We start from the raw sequence: 25,714 nt of genomic DNA, 5'->3' as shown, positions 1-25,714 counted from the left end.
TCGACTCCAGCACATCCCAAAGACTTTCAATGGGGTTAATGTCAGGGCTCTGTTGTGGCTAATCTTTCACAAATTGAGCCTGATGAATCTTGGCATTGTCATCTTGGAATATGGACATGGATACATCTTCCAACATTGTTTTTGAGAGAAAAAAAAGCTACACATTGCATCAGTTAGGGTTAAAAGAATTGTTGCCAAACAAACAACATGACCGAAACATATTAATCACTGCAATAATGATTCAATCCTAAAATCTTTATATTTGCTTATTTAAATCGAGACAGCGCCTTTTTTTGGCCAGGCATGTGTACGTTGCCTCATTAAATTTTGATTAAACCACTGGAGTCACATGGATTACTTTTGCAATGCCTTTATGACCTTTTTTGTGCTTGAAAGTTTTGATTATTTAGACTTTCGATAAAAGGGCAGAAATCTATCAGGTTTTATTAATATGTCTCTGCTCTGAAAATGATGAAAATCTTCTGGGTTTTGAAACAGTAAGTATTTAATAACAGAATGTTCATTTTTAGCCATTTAGCCATTTAAACGGATGCTAGAATAGACTAAGAGGGTGGAAACTAAAAGTGAGGACACAGGAAAAAATTATAAATTGATCATCAATTAAAACCCTGAGCTCAACTAACCTATGTTTTCTTTCGCAGGGTGAGTGCTCCCAGAGGTGCTACAACATCTTTGTGCTGGAAACAGTCTGTGTGGGCTGGTTCTCCCTGGAGTTCCTGCTACGTTTCATCCAGACGCAGAGCAAGTGGACGTTCTTACGCACACCCCTCAACATCATCGACGTGGTGGCCATCCTGCCCTATTACATCACTTTGATAGTGGACTCACTGTCTGTGGGCGACCGTCCCACCGGCTCAGGAAACAACTACCTGGAGAAGGTGGGATTGGTCCTGCGAGTTCTTCGAGCATTGCGGATCTTCTACGTGATGCGTTTAGCACGTCACTCTTTGGGGCTGCAGACACTTGGGTTGACCGTACGTCGCTGCACTCGAGAGTTCGGACTGCTCTTGTTGTTCCTATGTGTGGCCATGGCACTCTTCTCTCCGCTGGTCTTCCTGGCAGAGAGCGAGATGGGCGCCAAGCAGGAGTTCACCAGCATCCCCGGGAGCTACTGGTGGGCAGTCATTTCGATGACGACGGTTGGATACGGTGACATGGTTCCTCGCAGCATTCCAGGCCAGGTGGTGGCACTCAGCAGCATACTGAGTGGAATCCTGCTCATGGCATTCCCAGTCACATCCATATTTCACACTTTTTCACGGTCCTACCTGGAGCTTAAAGAGGAACAGAATCGGGCCACACGGCACAAGCCCGATTCACAAGACAGCACCAAGTCCCAAAACAGTGAGGATTCACAGGACACTGACAGTTCCTTACATGGAATCACAGAGACCGCCGCAGTTGGTGCGCATCACCGCAGATTCGTAGCTGTGGCAAGTCAAGGAGCACCACAGGTCAGGAGATCTCTAAAGTCGTAATGCAAACTGCTGACTGTAAGACTAAGAGGAAAAAAACATTTACAAAGACATGCTACAGGTGATTGGCCATAAATAGTACCTGTATAATCAGGTGACTTGACAATAATAGACAGTGGGAAAGGGATGTTAAAATGGACAGGTTTGCATGTCCAAAGCACAATTATTGAAAGAGATGGTTCACCCTAAAATGAATGTTCTGTCATCATTTACTAACCCTCATGTTGTTCCAAATGCATATGACTTTCTTCTTTCGTAGAAAAAAAATGGAAATGTTTAGCAGAATGCTAATTGTTTTTATATAAAGAAAGTGAATGGAGACTGGATCTATAAACCCAAAAACACATTTTTAAAAAGTGGTCCATGACTCATACTATTATATTCAAAGCTTTCCGAGGCCATAAGGTAACTTTGTGTGAGAAAATGATGCACGGAGCTTCCCCTCCGTGTTAGCTCTTAAATCTCATTTTTGGTTGAGTATTCAAATGTGTCACACCATGTTTGACATCAGTGACAAGATGCAACATTGTTGTTGCATATATCATAACGCATATTGTACTGTTTGAATATGTTTAACTGGTCCTAGCTGCACCGCTCCAAGTGGGATTCGAACCAGTGTCAACCGGCATGGGTGGTGGGCACACTAACAAGGACGCTAAAGACTGCAGCCTCTAGCGCTGTGTGCCTCGAGGTTAGGGGAGTGAGGTTTACCTGCACAGCTATCTACCACTTGGCCTCTGTTACACTCACTGCCTAAACCTCACTCCCCTTAGTGTCAAGGCACCAATGTAACTGGTCCTACATGCACCATTCTAAGAAGGATTCGAACCAGTGTCAACTGGCATGGGTGGTGGGCTTGCTAACAAAGATGCTAAAAACAGCAACCCATACCGCACCTCTTGAGGCCAGGGCTGTGAGGTTGACCAGCACAACTAACTAACTTTCTAAACCTTACTCCCATTCGGGTCACGGCACCAATTTCACTGGTCCTACCTGTACCACTATCAAAGGGAGGTGGCACGTTAACAAAGAAACAGCAGTCCTTAATGTGCTTCTTGAGGCCAGAAGAGTGAGGTTAACCTGCACAGCTCTTACTAGCTGGCCTCTGTCACATTCACTCCCTAAACTTCACTCCCATTCGGGTCATGGCACCAATCTCACAGTATGGTGTACTTTAACAAGGACACTATGAAAATGTCCACTTTTGTGCCTCTTGAGGCCAGGGGAGTGAGGCTTATATGTGCAGCTCTTACTAGCTGGACTCCATTATACTAACCCCTCTAAATTTCACCCCCATCTAGGTCACAGCACCAGTGTAACTGGTTCCACTCGCATCGCTCTGAGAGGGATTCAAACCAGCTTCAATCAGCATGGGAGGAGGGCACTCTAACAAGAATGCAGAAACCAATGGCCCTTAATCTGTCTCTTGAGGCCAGGGAAGTGAAGTTTCCTGTGGAGATCTGACTAGCTGGCCTCCATTATACTCACCCCCCTAAATTTCACTCCCATCCGGGTCATGGCACCAATGTAACTTGTCCTACTCTCACCACTCTGAGAGGGATTTGAACCAGCTCAACCAGTATAAGAGTAAGGCACGCTAACAAGAACCCTAAAACCAAAGCCCTTAATGTGTTTCTTGAGGCCAGGGGAGTGAAGTTTACCTGTGCAGCTCTTATTAGTTTGCCTCCGTTATACTCACTCCTCTGAATTTCACTCCCATTTGGGTCATGGCACCAATATAACTGGTCCTACTCGCGTCATGCTGAGAGGGATTTGAACCAGCATCAACTGCACTGGAGGAGGGCACGCTAACAGGGACGCTAAAACCAGCGGCCCTTAATATACCTCTTGAGTGAGGTTTACCTGCACAGCTCATACTAGCTGGCATCTGTCACACATTTCTCTTAAACCTCACTCCCATCTGAAAAATGGCACCCTTAATCTGTCTCTTGAGGCCAGGGAAGTGAAGTTTCCTGTGGAGATCTTACTAGCTGGCCTCCATTATACTTACCCCCCTAAATTTCACTCCCATCCGGGTCATGGCACCAATGTAACTTGTCCTACTCTCACCACTCTGAGAGGGATTTGAACCAGCTCAACCAGTATAAGAGTAAGGCACGCTAACAAGAACCCTAAAACCAAAGCCCTTAATGTGTCTCTTGAGGCCAGGGGAGTGAAGTTTACCTGTGCAGCTCTTATTAGCTTGCCTCCGTTATACTCACTCCTCTGAATTTCACTCCCATTTGGGTCACGGCACCAATATAACTGGTCCTACTCGCATCATGCTGAGAGGGATTTGAACCAGCATCAACTGCACTGGAGGAGGGCACGCTAACAGGGATGCTAAAACCAACGGCCCTTAATATACCTCTTGAGTGAGGTTTACCTGCACAGCTCTTACTAGCTGGCATCTGTCACACATTTCTCTTAAGCCTCACTCCCATCCGAAAAATGGCACCAATAAAATTGGTCCAAGTGGGATTGGAACCAGTGTCAAATGGCATGGATGGTGGGTGCACTAACAAGGACACTAAAAACTAGCAAGCCTCTTGAGGCCAGGGAAGAGAGGTTTACCGGCATAGTTCTATTTTACATATGCAGCAGTTCTAAAGAGATTTGAGAGTTCAACTGCCTCTGTCCCCATTCACTTTCATAGTATGGAAATGAGAAGCATGAAGATTTGGTTAAATATTTCCTTTTGTGTTCCACTGAAGGAAGACAGTCATATGGGTTTAGAGTGGTATGAGGGTGAGTGATGACTGAATTTTCATTAAGCTGGTGTTTCTGGTCGATGGTTCTCCTACCTGTGAAAACTGTATGACTGTGAAGATTGCCATTTTATTTTGCATCCACCTTTAAGGTTAAATGAGCTTTTCTCTGGTGTCAGAGGATACAGTGTTACACTGTTCAAAACAGGCTATTAAACTTTAATTAACGCTCCTATATAGCTGATTTGCAATAACTATGTTTATGAAAACACATTTACACACATTTCTGTATAGCTCTGCTTTTAGATGCCATAGTCTCAGGATCTGCCGGTTGTAAAAAACAGTGAAATACCCTTTAAAAGAATAAAGGTTTCTTATTTTCAAACTGTCTTGAGTGATAGATGGTTCTTAGTAGTATATATAGATTCAAGTAAAAAAGGGAAAGTGAACTGAATGTTACTATACAGTATGTACTTAGACATTATACTAGGGTATTCTTGACTACCATGTAAATGCCATGGTATATAAATATAGTAATAAGTCAATAGCATGGTATTATCATCTAATAACATTTAGTTGGTTTATTATATTGAGTCCAGTATTGAGTCCTGCACATCTATTCCTATAAGTGATTAAATACGTGTGACAGAGGGTCAGATTGTTGTGAACCACATTGACCAGTGGTAGATACATCCTTATTGATTCCACTGAGAGTCCTGTGCTCATAAAGGCATGGAGAGACAATGTGTGCTGCCAGTACAAACACTGCTAAAATGACCACAGCCATAATGAATGCACTCTCAGGTTTCCATTTGAATCAAATCGGTTCAATGCCTTGCACATTATACCATGAAAAACAGGTTGAAATATCTACAGCCTGAGACTTTAAGCTAAGCCTACAGAGCAATAATGCTACATTTTTTTCATTTGATTTGTGATACAAGATGTTGTTTTGTTTAGTAAAAGTTATTATTCATATATTTTAACATTTTTAATGTCGGAGTGTAATTGTTTGATAAGCTAACATCAAATGCATCTGTAGAGGAACCTGACTGTAAAACACTAAAAACTCTAAACACCTATTAATTTATATATTGATGACAGCAATATACATACAGAATTTTTTTTAAAGTTTATTTACAAATCTTGCTATAAAAAAGTAGTATTGCAAATATATGACCAAAAGTATCCAACTTAATATGACCAGAACATTTGGCTAAACAGGAGGTAAACAAAAAACAAAAACAGCACTCAATAACTGCGAGTATCAATGCTGTATGGAGTGCAATGATAGAGTAAACCGATATATCATCATGGGAACCAGAGTGTACGCCAGTTACTTGCATTCAATGGCAAGAGCATTAAACAGAAGACAGTTTAAAATAATGGCAATACAGAATAAATCAGTTATTTTATCAAACACAACACAAAGAGAAACAATATATATTTAAATGAAGCTCAAGTAAAATACATATCTCAGAATAGAAGGTAAAAAAAGATAGAATAAAATAGAAAAACAGAAAGAAATAACAGCGATAGTAATAAAACGTTGTCCTTTAAAAGAAAACCCTCTTGTCTTTCTAATCTAAATGGGGAGAGTTTTATCAGAGACTTGTATCTCGTCATATCGAATATCTTCGATATCGAATATCAATTCTGTCAAACTGTCCCTCACAATTGCATATCTAACATACTATTAAGCAGCACCTCTCTCATAACATTTACTGGCATGTGACATCCCTGACTATAACTACTGGACCAGTATTAATCAGCAAATAATAATTTTCTTAAAAAGTATTTGTCATATTTTCCACAAAAAAAAAGCAATGTAAAAAAAAGATAATTAAATGTAAAAGTTAAAAAGTAAATTTATAAAGACATGTGAAAAGATATATTCTCTAACATTTGAAAAAAACAAAACAAAGATCCCCCGCCCGCTTTTTTCTTTACTGTATGTAAACATATCCTGTTTTAAGGATCTTCAGGTAAAAAAATGTTTCCTTACAATACTAACTCTTATTGTCAAGTAAAAAAAACAAACAAAATAAAACCATACATCAATCTTTAAGCATAAGCCAAAACATGATAATGCAATACAATTATTATTATTATTATTATTAATCATAATAATAATCATAAACTTTTATAACATACATAAAACTTTTACTGGAAAATGACCAATACTGTTAAAGAAAGTGATTTTTTGCAGTGTATTGTCATATTCAGGACTGATGGTTGACTGGATGTTTGAAGCACTTGGCCTTGAAGTCATAAATCTTTTAATTAACCCCCAATGTGCCGCAAATACGGTACTTTAAGACAAACTTTCTTAAAGAGGTCAAAAGTCAGTATATGAATACAGTGACTTCATATTTTGTCGTGCTAACTGAACTGATTGCATGTAAATGAACTAGGATTGCCATACATATCTCCAAAAATAACATTTGGGGAAGACACTTCCATCAAGTCATGTGGATTGGTGAAGTGTGTGAGGGCTGTCTCCTTCTACCAAAAGGAGAGAGGGTATTTTTCTTCTTTTTTGGTTTAAAAAGAAACAGGGCTCTCCCTGTGCTCAACATTGGGCCTTCACTGTGTGAAACACCACAGAGGGCTACTGAGGTAAAACCAGTCTTCTCCAAATAAAACAGCATTAACTGTATTAATCTCTTATAACAAAAGCTTTGTACATTCATCCATCTGATGTCAGATACATTTCAGGTCATTCTGAGAGTCTGTAAGGCAAAAGTTTTCATAAGCATGATGATTACCTTGGGCTGGTTTGTATATGTATGTAAATGTGTAAATATGACTGCATATCTTAATGATATTGCATGTAAAGTTTGGTTCAATATATATTTATACAGTGGCACCAAAAATCAGAACACTTCATGAAATAGAGTTTGAAAATATGAAAATGAGTTTGTTTATTCATCAGAACATATTTGGAGAAATGTAGCATTACATCACTTGCTCACTAGTGGATCCTCTGCAGTGAATGGGTGCCGTCAGAATGAGAGTCCAAACAGCTGATAAAAACATCACAATCATCCACAAGTAATCCACACCACTCCAGTCCAACAATTAACATCTTGCGAAGTGAAAAACTGTGTTTGTAAGAACACCCAAGGCACCCATTCACTGCAGAGGATCCATTGATAAGCAAGTGATGTAATGCGACATTTCTCTCCAAATCTGATGAAGAAACAAACTCATCTACATCTTGGATGGTTTGAGGGCGAGTACATTTTAAGCAAATTTTCATTTTTGGGTTAACTATTCCTTTAAGCAACACTTAATGTATGAATGTCATTTCATTTCGTAAAAAAAACAACAACAAATCAAAACAAAAAAACTTGCCATTAATTTCAAGAAAAGATGATAAGCACATAAAAGTGAAGTTAACTGTAATAAAAGATCTAACATCATAGTTTGATGTTGTGTATCTAATACAATGACATTCAGACATATTTAGATGTGGCTTAAGTGTATCACTTATCCAAATCCGTTTTGGAGACACCGTATAAAGATGCTGTATGTATGCATTGTAACAGATTTGAGCAGATTCTGTGAAGCAAGGGTGTTTCATAGGGCCTTGGCGCTGGTGGTGTGTGTGGTGTGTGAGACGGGTTTCTGTGGGAAGCAGCTGTAGTAGTACACTTGGAAGAGAATGGCGAAGTCCACGCACACCTGAAGGAGGCCGCAGATCCAGAACTGCTCAGGAGCCTGAGTCAACAGGAAGTAGCCTGTCTTGAAAGTGTCTCCACTGGTCCACATCAACACCATCTTAATACTGGAGGGACAGGAAGTGAGAGAGAGAGTTAGAGTCAGAGTGTTATTAAAGTCTGGAGACATGAGAAAGCGAGAGGCAGATCAAAATCACTGAAATTGAGAAAACAGGCAAACTTTTTTTTACTTGATTGCAAGTTTTAATACTTAGGATTTATGGATTTTGCTTAGGTTCTCTATTAAAAACAACACAGTGTAATTTCTACATCATTTCTAACAATAGTGAAGGTGGGCTGGAGAGGTATTGGTTTGGTCTTTCTAACCACCTCTATAAAAAGAGAATGAGGCTTTTCATAATATCAGTCATTAGTTGGAAAAGGACAGGCGTAACATTGAGGCCTGACCGTTGCAGTGTTCCCACAGGCCGGCTCCATCTGCTCCGCCTGTGGGTCTCATGCTCTCTCTCCTCCACGCTTAGTTTCTCACACTTGAGTACAAGATTACACGTCCAACTGGAAAGCATCATACTGTCATCATTTACTCACTGTCTTCCTTCCATGGAGAACAAAAGGAGAAATTTAGAAGAATGTGCTGCTCACTCTTTCCTATTCAATTACCATGAATGAAGCATTCAAGCTTAAAAAAACAGCATAAAAGTAGTCCATGCAACTTATATATTATATTACAACTCTAGCTAGGTGTTAAAAAACAGAGAAATTTTGGTCATTATTAATTGTTAACCACAATGAAAAGGCACACTTATTTTAACTGTAAAAGTAAATTAAGAAATTGCATTTATCTGCATTGAATTTTGATAAAAATACACTAAAGTACACTTTAAAAAAAGTATTTGATCATAATATTAACGGTAGTGCTTTATTTAATATTACACTTAAATATTTCACATATTTTACATGTACAGCTTTACCACTACAAATGTGTAATTGCAAATATTTCTCAATCCATGCCAAATATCTATATATAATAGAATTATTAAAGAGCTAATGCAAAAGCATGATCTGTTCACCAGATGGACATCCCTACTAATTCCCTCAACCAAAGCTATGATATTGCATCTGAGGACTTTGTATTTATCATGCATGCTATTTTTATGGTGCAATGTCATTTTGGAGCTCGATAGTCCCAGTCCTCACTCACTTTAATCAAAGCAAAAAGAGTGACCAGGATATTCTTCAAAACTTCACCTTTTGTGTTCCACTGGAGAAAGAAAGTCATACAGTTTGGAATTGATAGCTTTAGCTGTCTCCTCAAGTGCAGAAACCTTTATGTAACCCTATTCAAGCACTGGGAACGGCTCACATTTTTAGGAAGAAGAATAAACAAACTTCCTTTGTTCTGCCATATTTGGTGCATCAGCAACTTCACGCAGAACCGCACAGTAGTTTTTCCAGACGCAGAATGAAAGAGGGATTTTGGTGTGTGTACTACACACACACACACACACACCATTTGACCGGGGTAAAACTAATTCCACCTGCATGAAGCTGTTCCACCATTGCTGTTTCGTAATAAACAAATAAATTATTCAAGCTGTGCATTTTACTTTTAGATTTCCCAGAAGCGCTCCACAACACACCAATTATTAATTTCAGATTTGGCTTTTTTAACTTTTTTTTTTGTGGGTGTTAGTGAATCATACATTTAAGTAAACAGCCTGAAAGTATGATGGTGTGTGTTGACATTAACATGAGTAAATAATATGATTTGTTACTCTAACAATATTCCAATTAAGTAATCAGATTTTTTGTGTTAGCTTTTGAACTGAATTCGGAGAGAGTTAGGAGTCAGGATTAGAGACAGGCTTAGGGATGGTGTTGAGTTTAGGGACCAAAGTTATGACTAGATTTGTTAGAAAGAAATGTTTTTCTGCAGTCAACAACAGATGTTGATGCAGGATGTGGCCCTACTTGGCAAATACATATAGACACTTGATAAAGACACTAAAGTATCGGGTCAGTAAGATTTTATTTTAAAAATAAATAAATACTTTTATTCAGCAAGGGCATTTTAAATTGATCAAATATGACAGTAAAAATGGTTATAATAAAAGGTCAACCAATATATCACCAAGACCGATATACATATTTTTTGTTCAGCCAAAAAGTGTTGGAAGCAGCTTTTTCTGACAGTGACAGGACATTTATTTTGACAGCACTAAGGCGGCCAGCACTTGAATACAGACATGAACATAATCTTTAATGCTGTGTTATATAAAGTTAGTGTTGAAAATATGACACTTACTGAGCACACTTACTGCTCACTTCCTTGTTTTTTAAATTTTATTTTAATTTCTTTATTTGTGAAAAACACTACTGCTAATAGAATTACTGAAAAGATGTTGCCAAAGCATAAATCGGTTTATTTTACAGATTTATTTTTATCAAGTGCAAACAATTTTTTTTTCATAATGATTCATTTTTACATATAATATCAAATATATTGTCTTTATATTGGCCAGTGGTCACCCTGCTCTAAGATATTCTAAGGTAGTGACCATCAAAAAAAAAAGAAGGCATATTTGTCAACCATATTGTAACCTCTGTTACAAAAAAGGTTTTTGTGACACTGACGACTAAAGTAATGGCGGCTGAAAATTCAGCTTTGCTTCAAATAAATTACTATTTAAATTATATTCAAACAGAAAATTGTTTTTTTTTTTATTGTAATATTTCACAGTTTCACTATATGTTTGATCTAACAAATGCAGCCTTAGTGAGCATAAGAGACTTCTTTCAAAAACATTTAAAAAAAAAGCATATCAATCCCTAAACTTTTGTCCAATAGTGTATATTCACACTGAAACCTAGCAGAGTTTAAAAATCGAATGCAAGACTCGAATGTGAGATTACTGTGGTGTGTGGATGAGTATACAAAACAGCTGGGTGTAAAGAACAAACCAAAGAAAACAGAGTACAAAACACTAACAAATCTTTTCTTGCCCAAAAGAAATGGAGTCAGGTGGGAGTGCAAGCAGAGAGCCGAGGTAAACACTGTTTTCTCTTCTTTGTTTGGCTCTGTGTTACACTCAAAGCAGAGCTGAGAGCCGGCCTGATCCACGGCATCTGATAAAAGGCCACTCTGAGAGCTTATTACAGCAGCACGTCCTAAAGAGATGAAAGAGTGCTCTCAGCGCCGCCGGGCCACAGCGATCAGCCCCTGCGATAGAGTAATAAACCACTCGACACTCCACACAACAACACAGCTTAATGAGTGTGAGAGATGATGTGCACAGGGTCACGGTCGCTTACATCATTAAAGGTGAAATATGTACATTTAGCAACACCAAACCACTGGAAAAAATATGTTGTTTCCCAACATGTTTCCTAAACACCCCTACTGCCCAGGAGCTGCTGGACAGCTTGTTTTGCACCATAGTTGCACTACTGACGCAAAGCATGCCTCAAATTATAGACAACATAAAACAACAAAACTGCTTATGTAGACTTTGCAAACATTGTAATATTGAGTGATTAGATTTTCATTTGAAGCACTGAATCGACTCTTCTCAAAACATTGTTTCCTCTTCACAGTCTTTAAAACTAAACAAAACAAAAAAACAAAACACAAGATTAAAAAAAAAACACAAAACATGACAAAACCAAACAACAATAAACATTACAAACAAAAATGACAAAATAAAAAACAAAAAGAAAAACACAACAAAAGAAAAAAACAACAAAAAACATTGCAAAACAAAAACACAAAAAAAAGACAAAACAAACAAAAATGACAAAACAAAATGAAAAACAAGACACAACAAAAACATGAAAAAAAACAAGACAAAACAAGCAAAAATGACAAAACGAAAAAAAACCCGACAAAACAAAAAATAACACGACAAAACACAAACAACATGACAAAACAAAAACAACAAAAAAACATGACAAAAAAACTAAATGAAAAAACAACACAACAACGTCAAAACAAAACAACAAAAAACATGATAAAACAAAAACACAAAGCACAACAAAACGAAAACAAAGTGCAAAAGTAAAGTAATAGTGTTAAGAAATGACTTCATTATATACTGTGTCAGACAGCTTGTTTTGCACCCTAGCTGATCAACTGACAAAAAGCATGCCTTAAATTGTAGACAACTGTAAGCAATCCCATAATGCACTGAAATATGCTTTTGCATATATAACAAACATCTGATGAGCATTTCCATCAGAAATGGCAAGTATTGAAAGAAAATTGTTTGATCCTATTAAAATGAACATTTTGTTGCATTGCAGTGCTTCATGTCTCTTCTGTCTTCTTTTCAAATAACAATTTCAAATCAAATTAATATTTCATACCCACATGTTTATTCAGTTGGTAAGTAGTCATGTAACAAGTGTTATAATGTAATAATGCGCAAGCTAGTGTACAAGGTGATAAAAGATAAAAAAAAAAAAAACTAAATATCTTATAACATCTATAATATTCAGAATTTCATCTGAAACACAAGACTAAACAAAAACAAAATAAAAAAAAAAACACTTGTCTAAAATAATTTCCAATAATTCACATACATTTATATACAGTATGTATTTGGTAAGTAGCCATGCAATATGTGTGCTAATGTACAATCAGCTGATTATTAAAGATCGTAAAATAAATGCTTGTGTCGCATTACACCTTAAATTAGAGAAAAAGTGTTTTCATAAGACATACAAGAACTAAGAAAAACAGAAGATTCTGTTTCTCTGACTAATGAAAATATCTTAATGTTTGTACATTAACCATCAGCTTAACCAAAAACGAGGTTTAATGTAAATAAACTATAAAGCACACTAGTTTGGGATATGGGCAGTGTTGGTGCGTGCCATCAAACCAACTGTGGTCAGATAAAAAAAAATTAAATAAAAAAGAGCAGTGATCAGTTTTAACAGCTGCCATGGAAACCATCAGGAGTCGACAAGGCTGACGGTTGCCATGGTTTCCATGATAGAGTATAAACAAATCCTCCTGCAACAGTTACCAGAGAATCACAACAAACACTGTAAGTGCAGCAGCACTGCAACACTACAAACAACGATCGGCTGACTAACTCTAGAGAGACATGAGGCTGGTAAACCACACGAACACCCACACATTAACATCCAAGAGGACATCAAAGACAAATATTATTCATATTCTGTAAACTGGACGAGATGGTGTTCTGGTAACCATGAATACACCTTTTGAGAAACTACAATTTTATGGTTGTTAGTTAACATACAATTTTTTTTAATGATTTTTTCATGATTAATGCATTTGGTTTCAGGAAAGCAAGAACATGAAATGTGTGTAATTACTGCGTTTGGCATTTTGTGTCAATTACAAAAAGCAGAATATTTGTTCATGTATATATAAAAACAATGGACAGAAATGAGAGTCTTTACTCATATCTCTCTCTCTCTCTCTCTCACACACACAAACACACACACACACACACACACACACACACACACACACACACACACACACACACACACACACACACATTCTATATTTCTGCTTCAAAAAGCACAAAAAAAATTCATATTTTATAGATTCTAATCATATAAAATAGCCTTCAATCATCTGCTAATGTTTTACTTCTTGTGGGCGATATTTCACTTTTTACGTACCATCTAGTGCTTCCTTTTTTATACAGATTTCAGTCGGACCCAATTCCCACTCCCCCTAATCTCACAGAGACAGATGTTTGACTTCTTTTCTGATCACGATGAAATCTATCCACTCTAACCTTATAGCAAAAATACTAACAAAATACTGACTTAGACGGCACCATCTTACTGATTTGTAAAGTTAACCAACCAGTCATTTTTTCTATAACAGTTAGTGGAAAGTAAATATGAAAAGATATAACTAAAGAAGCTACACATAAAACAGAATATCTTTCAAATATTTGCTTATACAAACGTTGCAAACATAATACTCGATACAATTTTTATTTGAAGCACTGCATGTACTCTATCCACAAAAAAACAATCACAAAACCAAAAACCTATCCAAACCAAACTAGACAAAAAACACAAAACCAAACCCACACTCCAAAAAAAAAACCAAACAAAAAAAAAAATCTCAAAACCAAACAAAAAACAAAACAAAACAAAAACACAAGACAAAACAGAAGAGAACAAAATCAAACCACATAAAAAAAACAACAAACCACACAAAAAACAACAAAACAAAATAATAAAAACAAACAAAAACACAAAACCAATCCGAAACAACCTCCCCAAACAAAAATCACAAAACCAAACAAACAAAAAACAGAAGAGAACAAAATCAAACCACATCAAAACAACACACAAAATAAAAAACAAGAAAAAAAAATAAAAACAAAAAACCAAAACCAGTCACAAAACCAAACAAAACAACAAAACAAAAACACAAACTAACAGGACTCTGGCGGTGAAACCTCCCCCAAACAAAAATCACAAAACCAAACAAATAAAAAACAGAACAAAAGAGAACAAAATCAAACCAGATCAAAACAAACAAAAAAACAACACACAAAATAAAAAACAAGAAAAAAATAATAATAAAAACAAAAAACCAAAACCAGTCACAAAACAAAAACACAAAACCAATCCAAAACAACCTCCCCAAACAAAAATCACAAAAACAAAACAAAACATAAAAGAGCAAAATCAAAGACCATGGGCCTCAGGCCATGGGCAATCAAAGGCAGTAGCAGTGCGAACAACAGAAGGTGATCAAAAGTCCTGCCTGAGCGTCTCTAGCTGAGAGGATGTTAGATGCCAACGGCATGAACACGCCACCAACAGCCTGAGAAACAGGGTGATCGACATAAAGCAGTCAACACAAACACACAGCTGTGAAATACTGCTGTCCTGCACAGCTTCTCCTGACAGATGCATGGAGGGCAGCTTCCTTTTGTGGGAGCGTTCAATTCACCCCGTACCTGACGCCAGCCTCAAATCTACAGGAGCGCGCAACTTAATGAATGGTTTGTTTGCAGCCCGTGGATACAAACCAGCCTGCTGCTCAGTAAACACACATATGAAATGAGAGCTGGGTGCTATTGCAGGGCGGCCGCGAGATCATTCACACGACTAAATAAGGCACTGAGGGTCCTCCAACTCAAACTAACAGGACTCTGGTGGTGAACCTTATAAGGCCGACTGTGGGGGTCACCGCTTTCCCTCCCATTGCGATTCATTAACGTTCAACAAAATAGAGTAACATGAGGCCAGAGGTTCATTCACAGCAGCAGTTAACAGGTAAACAACTCACTCTGAAACAACTAACAATGGCTGAACAACTACAAAAGAAAGAGAAAAGAAAAATGAATGGGGAAAAAACAAGACTGGAAATAAGATGGAATGTTCACCATTTGTTTTGATCAGTGCAGCAACAAAAAGAAGAAAAAAAAATCGTAATTCAATTTAGTCTTGTAATACAAGGCAGTCTCCAGGAGATAAATCGTGAGAGTTTGTGGAGGGTCTTCACTGAACACTGTGTGGATCTAAATCTGATACGAGCGTAAATACGAACATAATACGAATTACTACGAATACTAATACTGATACGAACATAAATTACTTTAGGTTCTGTGTGACATTCAGGGAACATAAACAAGATAAAGCAGCACAAGAGTGCAATAAAAGTTGTCCTTAAGTCAGATGGAAGTTTTTGAAGGTCTCTGGCCTCAACAATGCAAAGACAAATCTGTAAAACTGTTCAGTGTGGTAGCTCATCATCACTTACTGATTAAAAAGCATACATGCCTCAATCACTCCCTTATGCTTACATGTTTTTACTTTTTTTGCTAAACCTAATTTGTATATAATATTCTATCCCCCGGTTTCACAGGCAAGGCTTAAGCCTAGTCCCAGACTAAAATGTAAGTCTGAGCTGTTTCAACTGAAAGAAACTTGCACTGATTGATCTTAAAATATATCAATGCCTTTGTTTTGTCTCAAGATGGACAACAGTAATGTTTTTTTGTTCAAAGGCACGTTTATAAAAATGACTTAAATGTCCTAATTGAACTATGGCCTAATCCTGGCTTAGTATAAACCCTGTCTGTTAAACCAGGCCTATACCTTTTAGCTAAACCTCATTCATTCATTCATTCATACAGTCCAAATTCAAAATTTAGTTTCTCCTCAGACTCGATTCTGGCATGGGTTGCCAGATTGAGGACATGCAACAGGAACGAGCAAAATTATTAATGGAAGTTCAAGAGTCTTACACTGTAAGGTGATGAATTGATTCATTCACTTTTTAATATGCCTATAATCATAGAGCTTTTTAGATGGATGCTGAAGCTTTTTAGGTCGGACAGAACCTGCGATCTCTGACCCAGTTCACTTGCTGGCTATCATGGCTACAGTATGTTGTGTTTTCCACCAACTGGCAACCCTGGGGTGTTGAAATACTATTGGCTAAACTGGCAGTGGGCGGAGTCACACAGACCAAAACAAAAACAGGCATTCCGACACGGAATAACTGTAGCATTTGTAGGGTATCAGAGCGAATCAGACAATTTAAGATTTGATCAGATTGGTGTTGGAACAACCCAAAGAGCCAAATTCCAAAAAGAGGCCCAGGATAACAAGACAACATTATAAATCTGTCCACGATACCCTGGCGCCACGAGTCTGATGTGAGCCTAACGAACTAGCAGCTTTCAACATTAAACAAAAGAACACTTATTGACAATTCCAACTCAGGAAGGAGTGTGTCAAATTTGGAGCAAGTAACCAAGATTAATGGTCAAAGAGATGCACAGCATGACCATCACATGTGAATCCATGATAGAAATCACGAGCTAAAGACTTCCTTGGATTGGTTTCCCTCACCCAGGACAAAGACCAGACTGAGATTCCTTCTAAACCCTTTTGACCTTTGGTCTTCACAATACATGTTTTCACATTCACAGAATGACACAGAAACTGCCTTTACATGTATATATGCACCTAAATGATGCTAAAAGGACTTATGAGCAACTAATCATTTCTATGCATAACTCCAAATTATGTATGTAACCCACACATTAGACTATCATGTCCTAATCACTCGTTGTGTATGTCTTTTGAATAACTATTGAATAGTTTATTGGTTTATAAAAATGTAAAAAAAGAGTTTGAAAATTCATGCTTTAAACGTTTCAATAAATCAATACTTTGTAAAATCTATTATATTCTTGTTATAGAAATCATGCCCAAAATTATACTCTGCAAGAGTGGGAAAATTCGGACCATGTGACTGATAAGATAACATGTTGATTTATGTATAGGGAGGAGAAACATTGCAACACCCCAAGCTAAGACAATGTCTAATTGGTCAAGACACCATTTGGGATGTGTCCAACAGCCCGGTTTAAAAACTCAGGACCCCATCAAATTATGCTTTTAGTCATTGCTTTTTGCTTTATGCTTTTAGCCATGCCTTTTGCCACTGCTTTTTGCCCGTGAATTCTTCGAGCGCCGTTTCAGCATGCTCTGGCTTGCATGGTCCTCTAAAACCATGAGGAGAAACGCCATCTAGTCTGGTCAAACTTTACTCTTTTCTTTCTTTTACTTTAGTTTCTTTATTTTCCGTTGAGAGTTTCGTGTTCTGAGTTAAAAGGTTAATTCACCCAAAAATGAAAATTAGGCTGCATTTTACTCACCCCCGAGGCATCCTAGGTGCATATGACTTTCTTCTTTCAGACGAATCCAGTCGGAGTTATATTAAAAATTGTCTTTGATCTTTCAAGCTGTTTAATGCCACTCAGCGGGTGTTGCATTGCTTCAGTCCAAAAGAACTTAATTAAAAATCGCCCATCCATAAAAAAAAGTGTCTCACACGGCTCTGGGGGGTGAACAAAGGTCTTCTGTAGCGAATCGATGCGTTTTTGTAAGAAAAATATCCATATTCAAAACGTAATAATACTTTAATGTAGCTTGCGCTCACTGTTGTAAACAGAAGCAGTTCCGGGGGAATTGACGTATGAGGGCGGCTTTGCACATGCGCCGCTCAGAAGTGACGCACGCGTAAACGCAGCGGAGAGATCAAAATTCGTCTGAAAGAAGTCATATACACCTAGGATGCCTCGGGGGTGAGTAAAACGCAGCCTAATTTTCATTTTTGGTGAACTAACCCTTTAAGTTTTGCCGCAACGCCATGTTTCCGAGTTCACCTCGAGTCTGTGACCGTCTCAAAACTTCAACCAGCCCACAACTCTGCATCTTCAGACAACGGCCAACCATTGGCTTCCCAAGACGTCACTTCGAACAACAACATCCATCTAGTCTCGTCACCTTATTCTCTTTGCTTCTTTACTTCAGTTCTTTTCTGTTGAGAGTTTCATGTTCTGAGTTAAGTTTTGCCACAATGCCATCTCTCCGAGTCCGACCTCGAGTCTATGTGCGCAGCCATTGGCTTCTCAAGACATCGCTTCGAACTACTACTGGACTTCCAGCCAATCAACAAACTTGGGAAACCCCTTTCTGCAACGAAGACAACAAGGGAACCCCCTAAACAAGCAATGCAAGTACCTCCAGATTCTAGCTGAACTGGGGCATTTAATATAAATTTTAACCCCATTGAGGAACTCAGTGCGAGGGTTAATTAAATGATTGATGGTTGTTCAGGTCTAAGCAATTGCACATATTGCTATAAACTTGGGATTTCACATTTTCACTCTCTCAAACTCATTCTTTCCTCACTTTCTCTCTTTCTGCAACTTGTGTGAATGTGTGAGTGCGTATGTTTATGTGTTAGATTAGTTTATATGTCTTAGATTTATCCAACAAAGCCTTATTTATATTGAAAAGAAAAGTATCTTGTGTTTTGTGCTTACAAGTTAATGTCTTAAACTGCCTATCTTGCTACTGTGCTAATAAATAGTGTTTTCACTATACTTTGGATATTAATATCCATTGCAGAGTTGATGTTATACGGCTCATTCAATGAATCGCTGGCTGACTCAGTGATCAGCCGTAAAACAGTGATTCTCTCCAAATCCCCTATAAAATCATAAATGATACCCTTTGAGTGAAATTGACCCTTTCCCTTACACATTGTTTTTCTGAGAAACATGTATGTGAACTGCGATTGTTTCCTAAATATCTGCAAACATATTATGGTATTTTTAGACTTTAGTACAGTGAAAAAAATTACATACAGCACCTTTGAATATAGTTTTTTTTAGAGTAATTCTAATATCTAGAATTCCTAACCAGCGATATGTGACAAGTAACGGGAAATTCTATTTTTGGAATGATTTCTATTTCTTTGATGATGCAGTTGACAACTGCTGTAGAAGTCTGTATTGTTAAAAGTGCTATATAAATAAAGGTGACTTGACTTGATTTGACAACTCGAGTTCTGACTGTTTTGTACAATATTAAAATGTTTTAAGTTCAAATATAATTTTTGTGTGACTTTAATAGCAATAATGAAAGAGACGATGGATAATTTAGATCAGATCTTTAAAATAACAAAAAAAGTAAAAAAAGAAAAAAACAATAATGTTCAAACTGTGAACTGTATGATCAAACAAGTGTATTCCATTACAAAGATTGTGTCACTGAGGATGTTTTGAATCACTTTATAATTGTTTATTCATTTGATTATGCACATTTTGTTGCAGGTATGAAACAGCAGCACGCTTGCGCATGTATGCATTTATCTGTTAAGCAGTCAGGTAAAAAGCAGAAGGATGTGCAGCCAGACGATCATTATCACAAAATAAACACTGACAAGATAATACAACAGATTCCAATAAACTACATCAGGGAGCCTTGAAACGGTTTTATTGTACATGAGCTGAAATTGTTTTATTATTTTATTAGGTCTAGTTTTATGATGTTTGAAATTACTTTATTATGTGAGAAGACGCAGTGCGCAGTGATACAAGAGACATGAAACTAACTTAATGCAGGATGTAACGATTGACTTTATTCACCAAGACTGCATTAAAGTGATCAAAGGTGACAGTAAAGACATTTAAAATGTTAATAAATGCTGTTCCTTTGAACATTCTCTTCATCAAGGAATCCTAAAAAAAAGTATCACGGTTTCTTTAAAAAATATGAACAAGTTTCAACTGGATGTTTCTGGAGCAGCAAATCAGCATATTAGATTGATTTCAGAAGGATAATGTGACACTGAAGACTGGAGTAATGATGCTGAAAATTCAGCTTTGATCACAGGAATAAATTACATTTTAAAAACATATTCAATTAGAAAACCATTATATTAAATTCTAATAATATTTCACAATATTACTGTTTTTACTGTATTTTTTTAATCAAAATGCAGCCTTGGTGACACTTTTGAAAAGAAATATATATATATATTTCTTATATATACACAAACACACATATATGTATGTACGTATGCATTTATACCGCTATATTCCCTTTTCTTAAAAGACCCCATAACTAAACACACACACACACAACACAGCAAACATCAATTTAAAAATACATCAGTATACGCTCTATCAGCAGCAAAACACACACACACACACACGCACACTCGCGCACACACACACACACACACACACACACACACAGGAGGCAGCAACCCTTATCTTGTCAGGCTGGCATGATGCCAGTGGTGGCTTCCCGCCTGTGCCATCAAATCAGTCCGGGTGAATGGAGAGACACACACACACACACACACACACACACTCAAATACTGCAAAACAGAGCACAGGGTGGCATCTCACAGTGCGAGACGCTACCAAACACACTAAGTCACACTGACAGGACGTGTCTTTACAGCACACACACTGTAGCTCTCAAAAGGTTATGCAACATAATACGCCTCTCTCACACACAATGCATCTTATACAATCTAACAGCCTCTGCGAAACATTACCTGATTACTATTTTTGTCTGATTTGCCATTTTGAATTCAGTTACTGGCTTTGGAACGTGCTTTATAACTTAATTTGTGCTTTGGTTAATGTATGGTCATACAATCATATGTACAGCAAAATAAAACATTAATAAATAAAAAGTCCACTACACCAGCTAACATAATATTATCCTAGACAGATATTGTTATTCTTATTCCATGCAAAATGATTTTACAGTTGTGTGCTGCCCTCTTGTGGCTATCTGTGAGAAAAATGTAAGCATATTCATCAAACATACAAGGAATATTCATGTATATAATTTTATTCCTTCTCAGTTAAATTAACTTTTTTTTTTTAGGTTTTTTTTTTTTTTTTTTTTTTAAGGTATCTATATTTGATTCCCGTAGCTTAACCAGCTGAGCAGGAAGTCTGACTAGCAGTCATCAAGGAGTGACTGTGCTGCCACATATCACTTCCCATGTTCCTCTGTTCAAGCACTAGAGCAGTGGAGATTTCTGGACTCACTCACCAGAGAGAGATTGAGTGAGAGCAAAAATGTCAAGGTGGTCATATCATAATTAATTTAAATAACTTATTTTTCCCACTAAGTTTCATTAATAAAGTTAATGAAGGTTTTAGTCACAATTTATTTTTGTTCTTTTCCACCCTCTCTGAGCCTTAAATTTAAAATAACAAGTTTATCAGTTTGTCAAACACAATCTCTTTGCCCCAATTGGGGCAACCCAATTGTCTAACCAATGGACTGAGTTTGGGGCGACCCAATCACTTTGTCTAACCAATGGATTGAGTTTGGGGCGACCCAATCACTTTGTCTAACCAATGGATTGAGTTTGGGGCGACCCAATCACTTTGTCTAACCAATGGATTGAGTTTGGGGCGACCCAATCACTTTGTCTAACCAATGGATTGAGTTTGGGGCGACCCTTTGTCTAACCTATGGATTGAGTTTGAGACGACCCAATCACTTTGTTAAATCAATGGCATGACTTTGATTTTGTGGCGACCCAATCACTTTGCCCAAGCAATGGTTTAATTTGGGGCAACCCTATCAGTTTTTCCAACTAATGGTGTAAGTTTGGGGCAACCCGATAACTTTGTCCAACCAATGGCGTGAGTTTGGAGTGACCCAATCAATTTGTCCAACCAATGGGGTACGTTTGGTGCAAACTTTCAGTTTGTTCAACCAATAGGCTTGTTCGACTTCATGCAGTGCCACAAAGATCGGCTGCTACCTGACAAAAGCAATGCATTCTGGTTAGAAAATTTGTCTGACTTTGATTGGTGCTGCAGCCGCCTTGCGATCACATGTGCCATTAAAGTACAGCGACAGCAAAACGAGACCACTCGCCTAGGTCAGGCGCTGCAGTTGCTCAAAATTGGCGGTGAAAGCCTTGATGACGAGTTGTCTTCAAAAAGTAGTCTTCAGGGAAATAAACTTCTAGGTTAAAATATTAACACCATTGAAGAACGTTTGATGAACCCTTCTTTTTAGAGCAAAAACATTAGCAGTACAAACCTCATGCCTTCAGTAGATTTGTTCTGGTAGTTGCAGTAGAGCTGTGGAGTTCCCAGCATGGCCTCTGTGAATACGGCCAGAAAACCCAGGCTCTCTACAAACAGAACTGAGTCCAGTAGCAGATACGTCACATAGACGGCCAGCACTGTGAACACCAGCACACACTGTAGGTAATCCACAAAATGACTCCAAGACCAGAAGTAGTTCCAATCAAAGTCTAGAATCCAGAAAGAAAGACACATTAAAAATAAAAAAAGTACTACAGCTTATATTGGTTGAAAGGAGTCCAAAAGACTTTTAGGAGAACATTTTGAGGTCTGAAAGGCAGTATTCTCAAAATAGACTAATTTTTTAGATTTTTTTTTTTTTTTAATTTACATATTCAATTTTGATCATTTTGACTGCCAGTCTTTATCAAGTTCTTCCTTTCAACAATATATTTCATAGAACACTGAAACATTGGACATATACAAGTATGCATGAATTATTCAAAGGAATGTATTAGTAGGGATGAAGGGTTAAATCAATGTCAGATCATCAAGTTCAGACAAACAAATAAATGAAAATAGCCAAATAAACAAACAAACAATTCAATAATTACACCATTCAAAATTTGGGGTTGGTTACAATGATTTTGAAATAAGTCTCTTATGTTCACCAAAGCTGCATTTATATGATCAAAAATACAGTAAAAACAGAAATATCGTGAAATATTATTACAATTTAAAATAACTGTTTACAATATACTTTAAAATGTAATTTATTCCTATGAATCAAAACTGAATTTTCAGCATCATTACTCCAGTCTTCAGTGTCACATGATCCTTCAGAAATCATTCTAATATGATGATTGCTGCTAAAGAAACATTTCTCATTTATTATCATTTTTAAAAACAGTTGTGCTGCTTCATATTTTTGTGGAAACTGAACAATTGACAAAACCACACAAGCTAAGAGACGTACCTTACACATGGTTTTTCCTGACCGCAATGGGTTTTGTGCAATGAATTATTGGCTGCCGAGAGCATGAAACCGTCAAAATTTAATTTGGTAAGATCTGCAGTTTCGGTACTGTGTTGGGTGACCACACATCCGGAGTGAAATCTGGGTCCTAAAGTAAAACCAGTTCTAAGACTGTAAGACCCCCTCGAAGAAGTCCTTTTTCATGATCATCCAGTTCCCAGCACACAAGCCTCTCAGCAGGGATGAGTCTGACTGGATTCTGACCTAAAATAATCCACTTTCGCCAATTATTTTGGCCTCGTGTTGTTGGAGGCTGAACTCGGAGAACTCATAAGCCTGTAAGTCAGCTCTCCGCCCATCCGTCGGTGGACGAGAAGAGCATATCTAATCAAAGCACGCTGGGAGCTTCAACAACGGTTACTCTCATAAAGCGGCACTGGAAATGTCGAAGCAACAAAGTACAAGCAGAGGCCAAAACCGAAGCATGAGGACCACAGTGACATCCAGAGTGTCATGAAAATGTCAGGGCATGTGGGACAAAGCTGAAAGAGAAAGAACAGAGTCCAAAGCACTGCTATGACGGGTCTAGATGGACTGGAGCGGGAAAAACACACATTCAATGAATAAATGTAGGGCTGGATTAGGAAAACACGATTCCAGCAATTCATTCTCTCTTCGGATGCCAGCTGTCCTCACAAAACCCAATCAAGAGGGGGCGGCACAGCTTAGATACAAGTGTGTTTGGGTAATCCGTTTGTTCGGGTAGAGCGTTTTACATCCAAAACTCTGCCTCAGTAACTGCAATCTTTGTTTGCTCCATTACTTGCGGTGTTTGCTAAAGTCCTTTTTGAACAAAGTTTGAACAAATCGCTAACCGTAGTGGCGATGTATATAGCACTGCCCACAAAGAGAACGCTGCCAAAACAAGCTGCTTCCTATTGATCAACATGACAAACTCTTGTGCCAAAATTCAATAAGCTAGAAGTCAATGGGAAACTTCTTTGCAACCAGAAGTCCATTGAGAAGACTATTTTTCACGTCACAGAATTTTGTCATGCAAAAGTAAACGTGACTGCATTCATAAACACTGTTAAAAACTGACAAATGAAATATTAGTCAGAAAAATGATGGAATAGTTTAATCAAGCCTTTAGACATAATCTTAAAAAAAAGTAAAGACAAAAGTTTGTGTTTGTCAAAAGTCATATTTGATACATCAGGCTTTTAATGGCTCGCAGTAAGAGAAAAAGCAACTCAATTTTATTCAGAGTACCAAACTGAGCAAAAACATGAAATTTTGTGCAGTTACTGATATTTACATGGCCAAAAAGTAAGATAAAATTCTGATAGTTTGTATATAAAAATCAATGAGATCTTCATAACATAAAATGGATATAAATATCAGTTGTCACTCAATATCTCCAAATGATGTCTTAGTAAAATGATATTTAAGGGCTTAGTTATGATTTTATTTTAATAATTTAATTTAATTCATAATTATTAGTCTTTCAATTAAATTAAATTATTAAATGATTACATTTAAAATGTAATTTAACTTATTTTATATAGTTTATAAGTTTAATTTCATTCATAATTATTAGTTTAGTTTTTAAATTAAATTATTAATTTAATTCAAAATTTAATTGTTTTATTTGGTTTTAAATAAATAAAACAACATTTTAATAACATTTTATTAAGTAAAAAATGTAATTAAATAAATTGAATTACATTGCTTTTTAAAAAATATATATTTTTTTAAAGTAGATAGGCAAAACACATAATGCGATGCAAAACAACATGATTTATCATGATTTTTATAAAAATAATGTCTGGATAATCAAGTAAACCTAAGTAGCTTCAGTCCAGTAAGTGTCATCTTGAAGCCAAAGTTAAACTCAAAGTTCAGGATTAATAAATAGTTATTACCCAGTTATTGTAATCAATATAATAAACACATAGTATGTATATGTGGACAAGGACTAAAGTACAACCATTATTTTTATGTTTAATTTATAAAAATCTGTAAAGATTTCACAGAAAAAATTCACATGGACCACGACCTGAAGGGGGACGTTTTACAATCATACTAAAAGGTATCTTCTTTTACTTGCTAAAAAAGTTACAAACTATCAATCAGATGACAGAAAGCAGATTGTGCAACAGGTTTTTAAAGGAACACTCCACTATTTTTGAAAATAGGCTCATTTTCCAACTCCCCTGGAGTTAAACAGTTGAGTTTTACCGTTTTCGAATCCATTCAGCCGATCTCCGGGTCTGGCGATATTACGCAGCTCCTGAAAATAGGCTTATTGGAAGTTACCTAGCTGGGACTATTTTCAGGCGCTGCGTAATATCATTGCGCCTGCTGCACCCATGGTATGGCAGCAACGTTCCTTGATTATTACGCCGGAATGAGAGTATAGTTCCTGGCCATATCGGCCTAGAAAATCGCAACTTTTCATTTTCCGTCG

General features: G+C 37.1%; 2 protein-coding genes across 3 annotated transcripts in view; one reads left to right on the top strand and one right to left on the bottom strand.

The window, feature by feature from the left end:
- The window catches only part of LOC107672820 (potassium voltage-gated channel subfamily G member 2-like), a 2,683-nt gene extending 1,009 nt beyond the window's left edge, over positions 1-1,674 (top strand). Inside the window, exon 2 of the mRNA XM_016466186.1 lies at positions 663-1,674. Coding sequence (XP_016321672.1) covers positions 663-1,499 — 837 coding nt within the window. The 3' untranslated portion in view covers positions 1,500-1,674. The remainder of the gene's footprint in view (positions 1-662) is intronic.
- A 5,944-nt stretch (positions 1,675-7,618) lies between these two features.
- Positions 7,619-25,714, bottom strand: part of LOC107672885 (PQ-loop repeat-containing protein 1-like) — a 39,879-nt gene continuing 21,783 nt past the window's right edge. For both annotated transcript variants that reach the window (XM_016466265.1, XM_016466266.1), the window contains 2 exons: positions 22,282-22,498; positions 7,619-7,994 (listed from right to left, as the gene is read on the bottom strand). In XM_016466265.1, the coding sequence (XP_016321751.1) occupies positions 7,787-7,994; positions 22,282-22,498 (425 nt within the window). In that variant the 3' untranslated portion in view covers positions 7,619-7,786. The remainder of the gene's footprint in view (positions 7,995-22,281; positions 22,499-25,714) is intronic.

This window comes from Sinocyclocheilus anshuiensis, unplaced genomic scaffold, assembly GCF_001515605.1.
Source record: "Sinocyclocheilus anshuiensis isolate Anshui unplaced genomic scaffold, SAMN03320099.WGS_v1.1 scaffold132, whole genome shotgun sequence".
Lineage (NCBI taxonomy): Eukaryota > Metazoa > Chordata > Actinopteri > Cypriniformes > Cyprinidae > Sinocyclocheilus > Sinocyclocheilus anshuiensis.
Note: the sequence above shows the minus strand (reverse complement) of the source record. Positions and strands in the feature narration are given on the sequence as shown.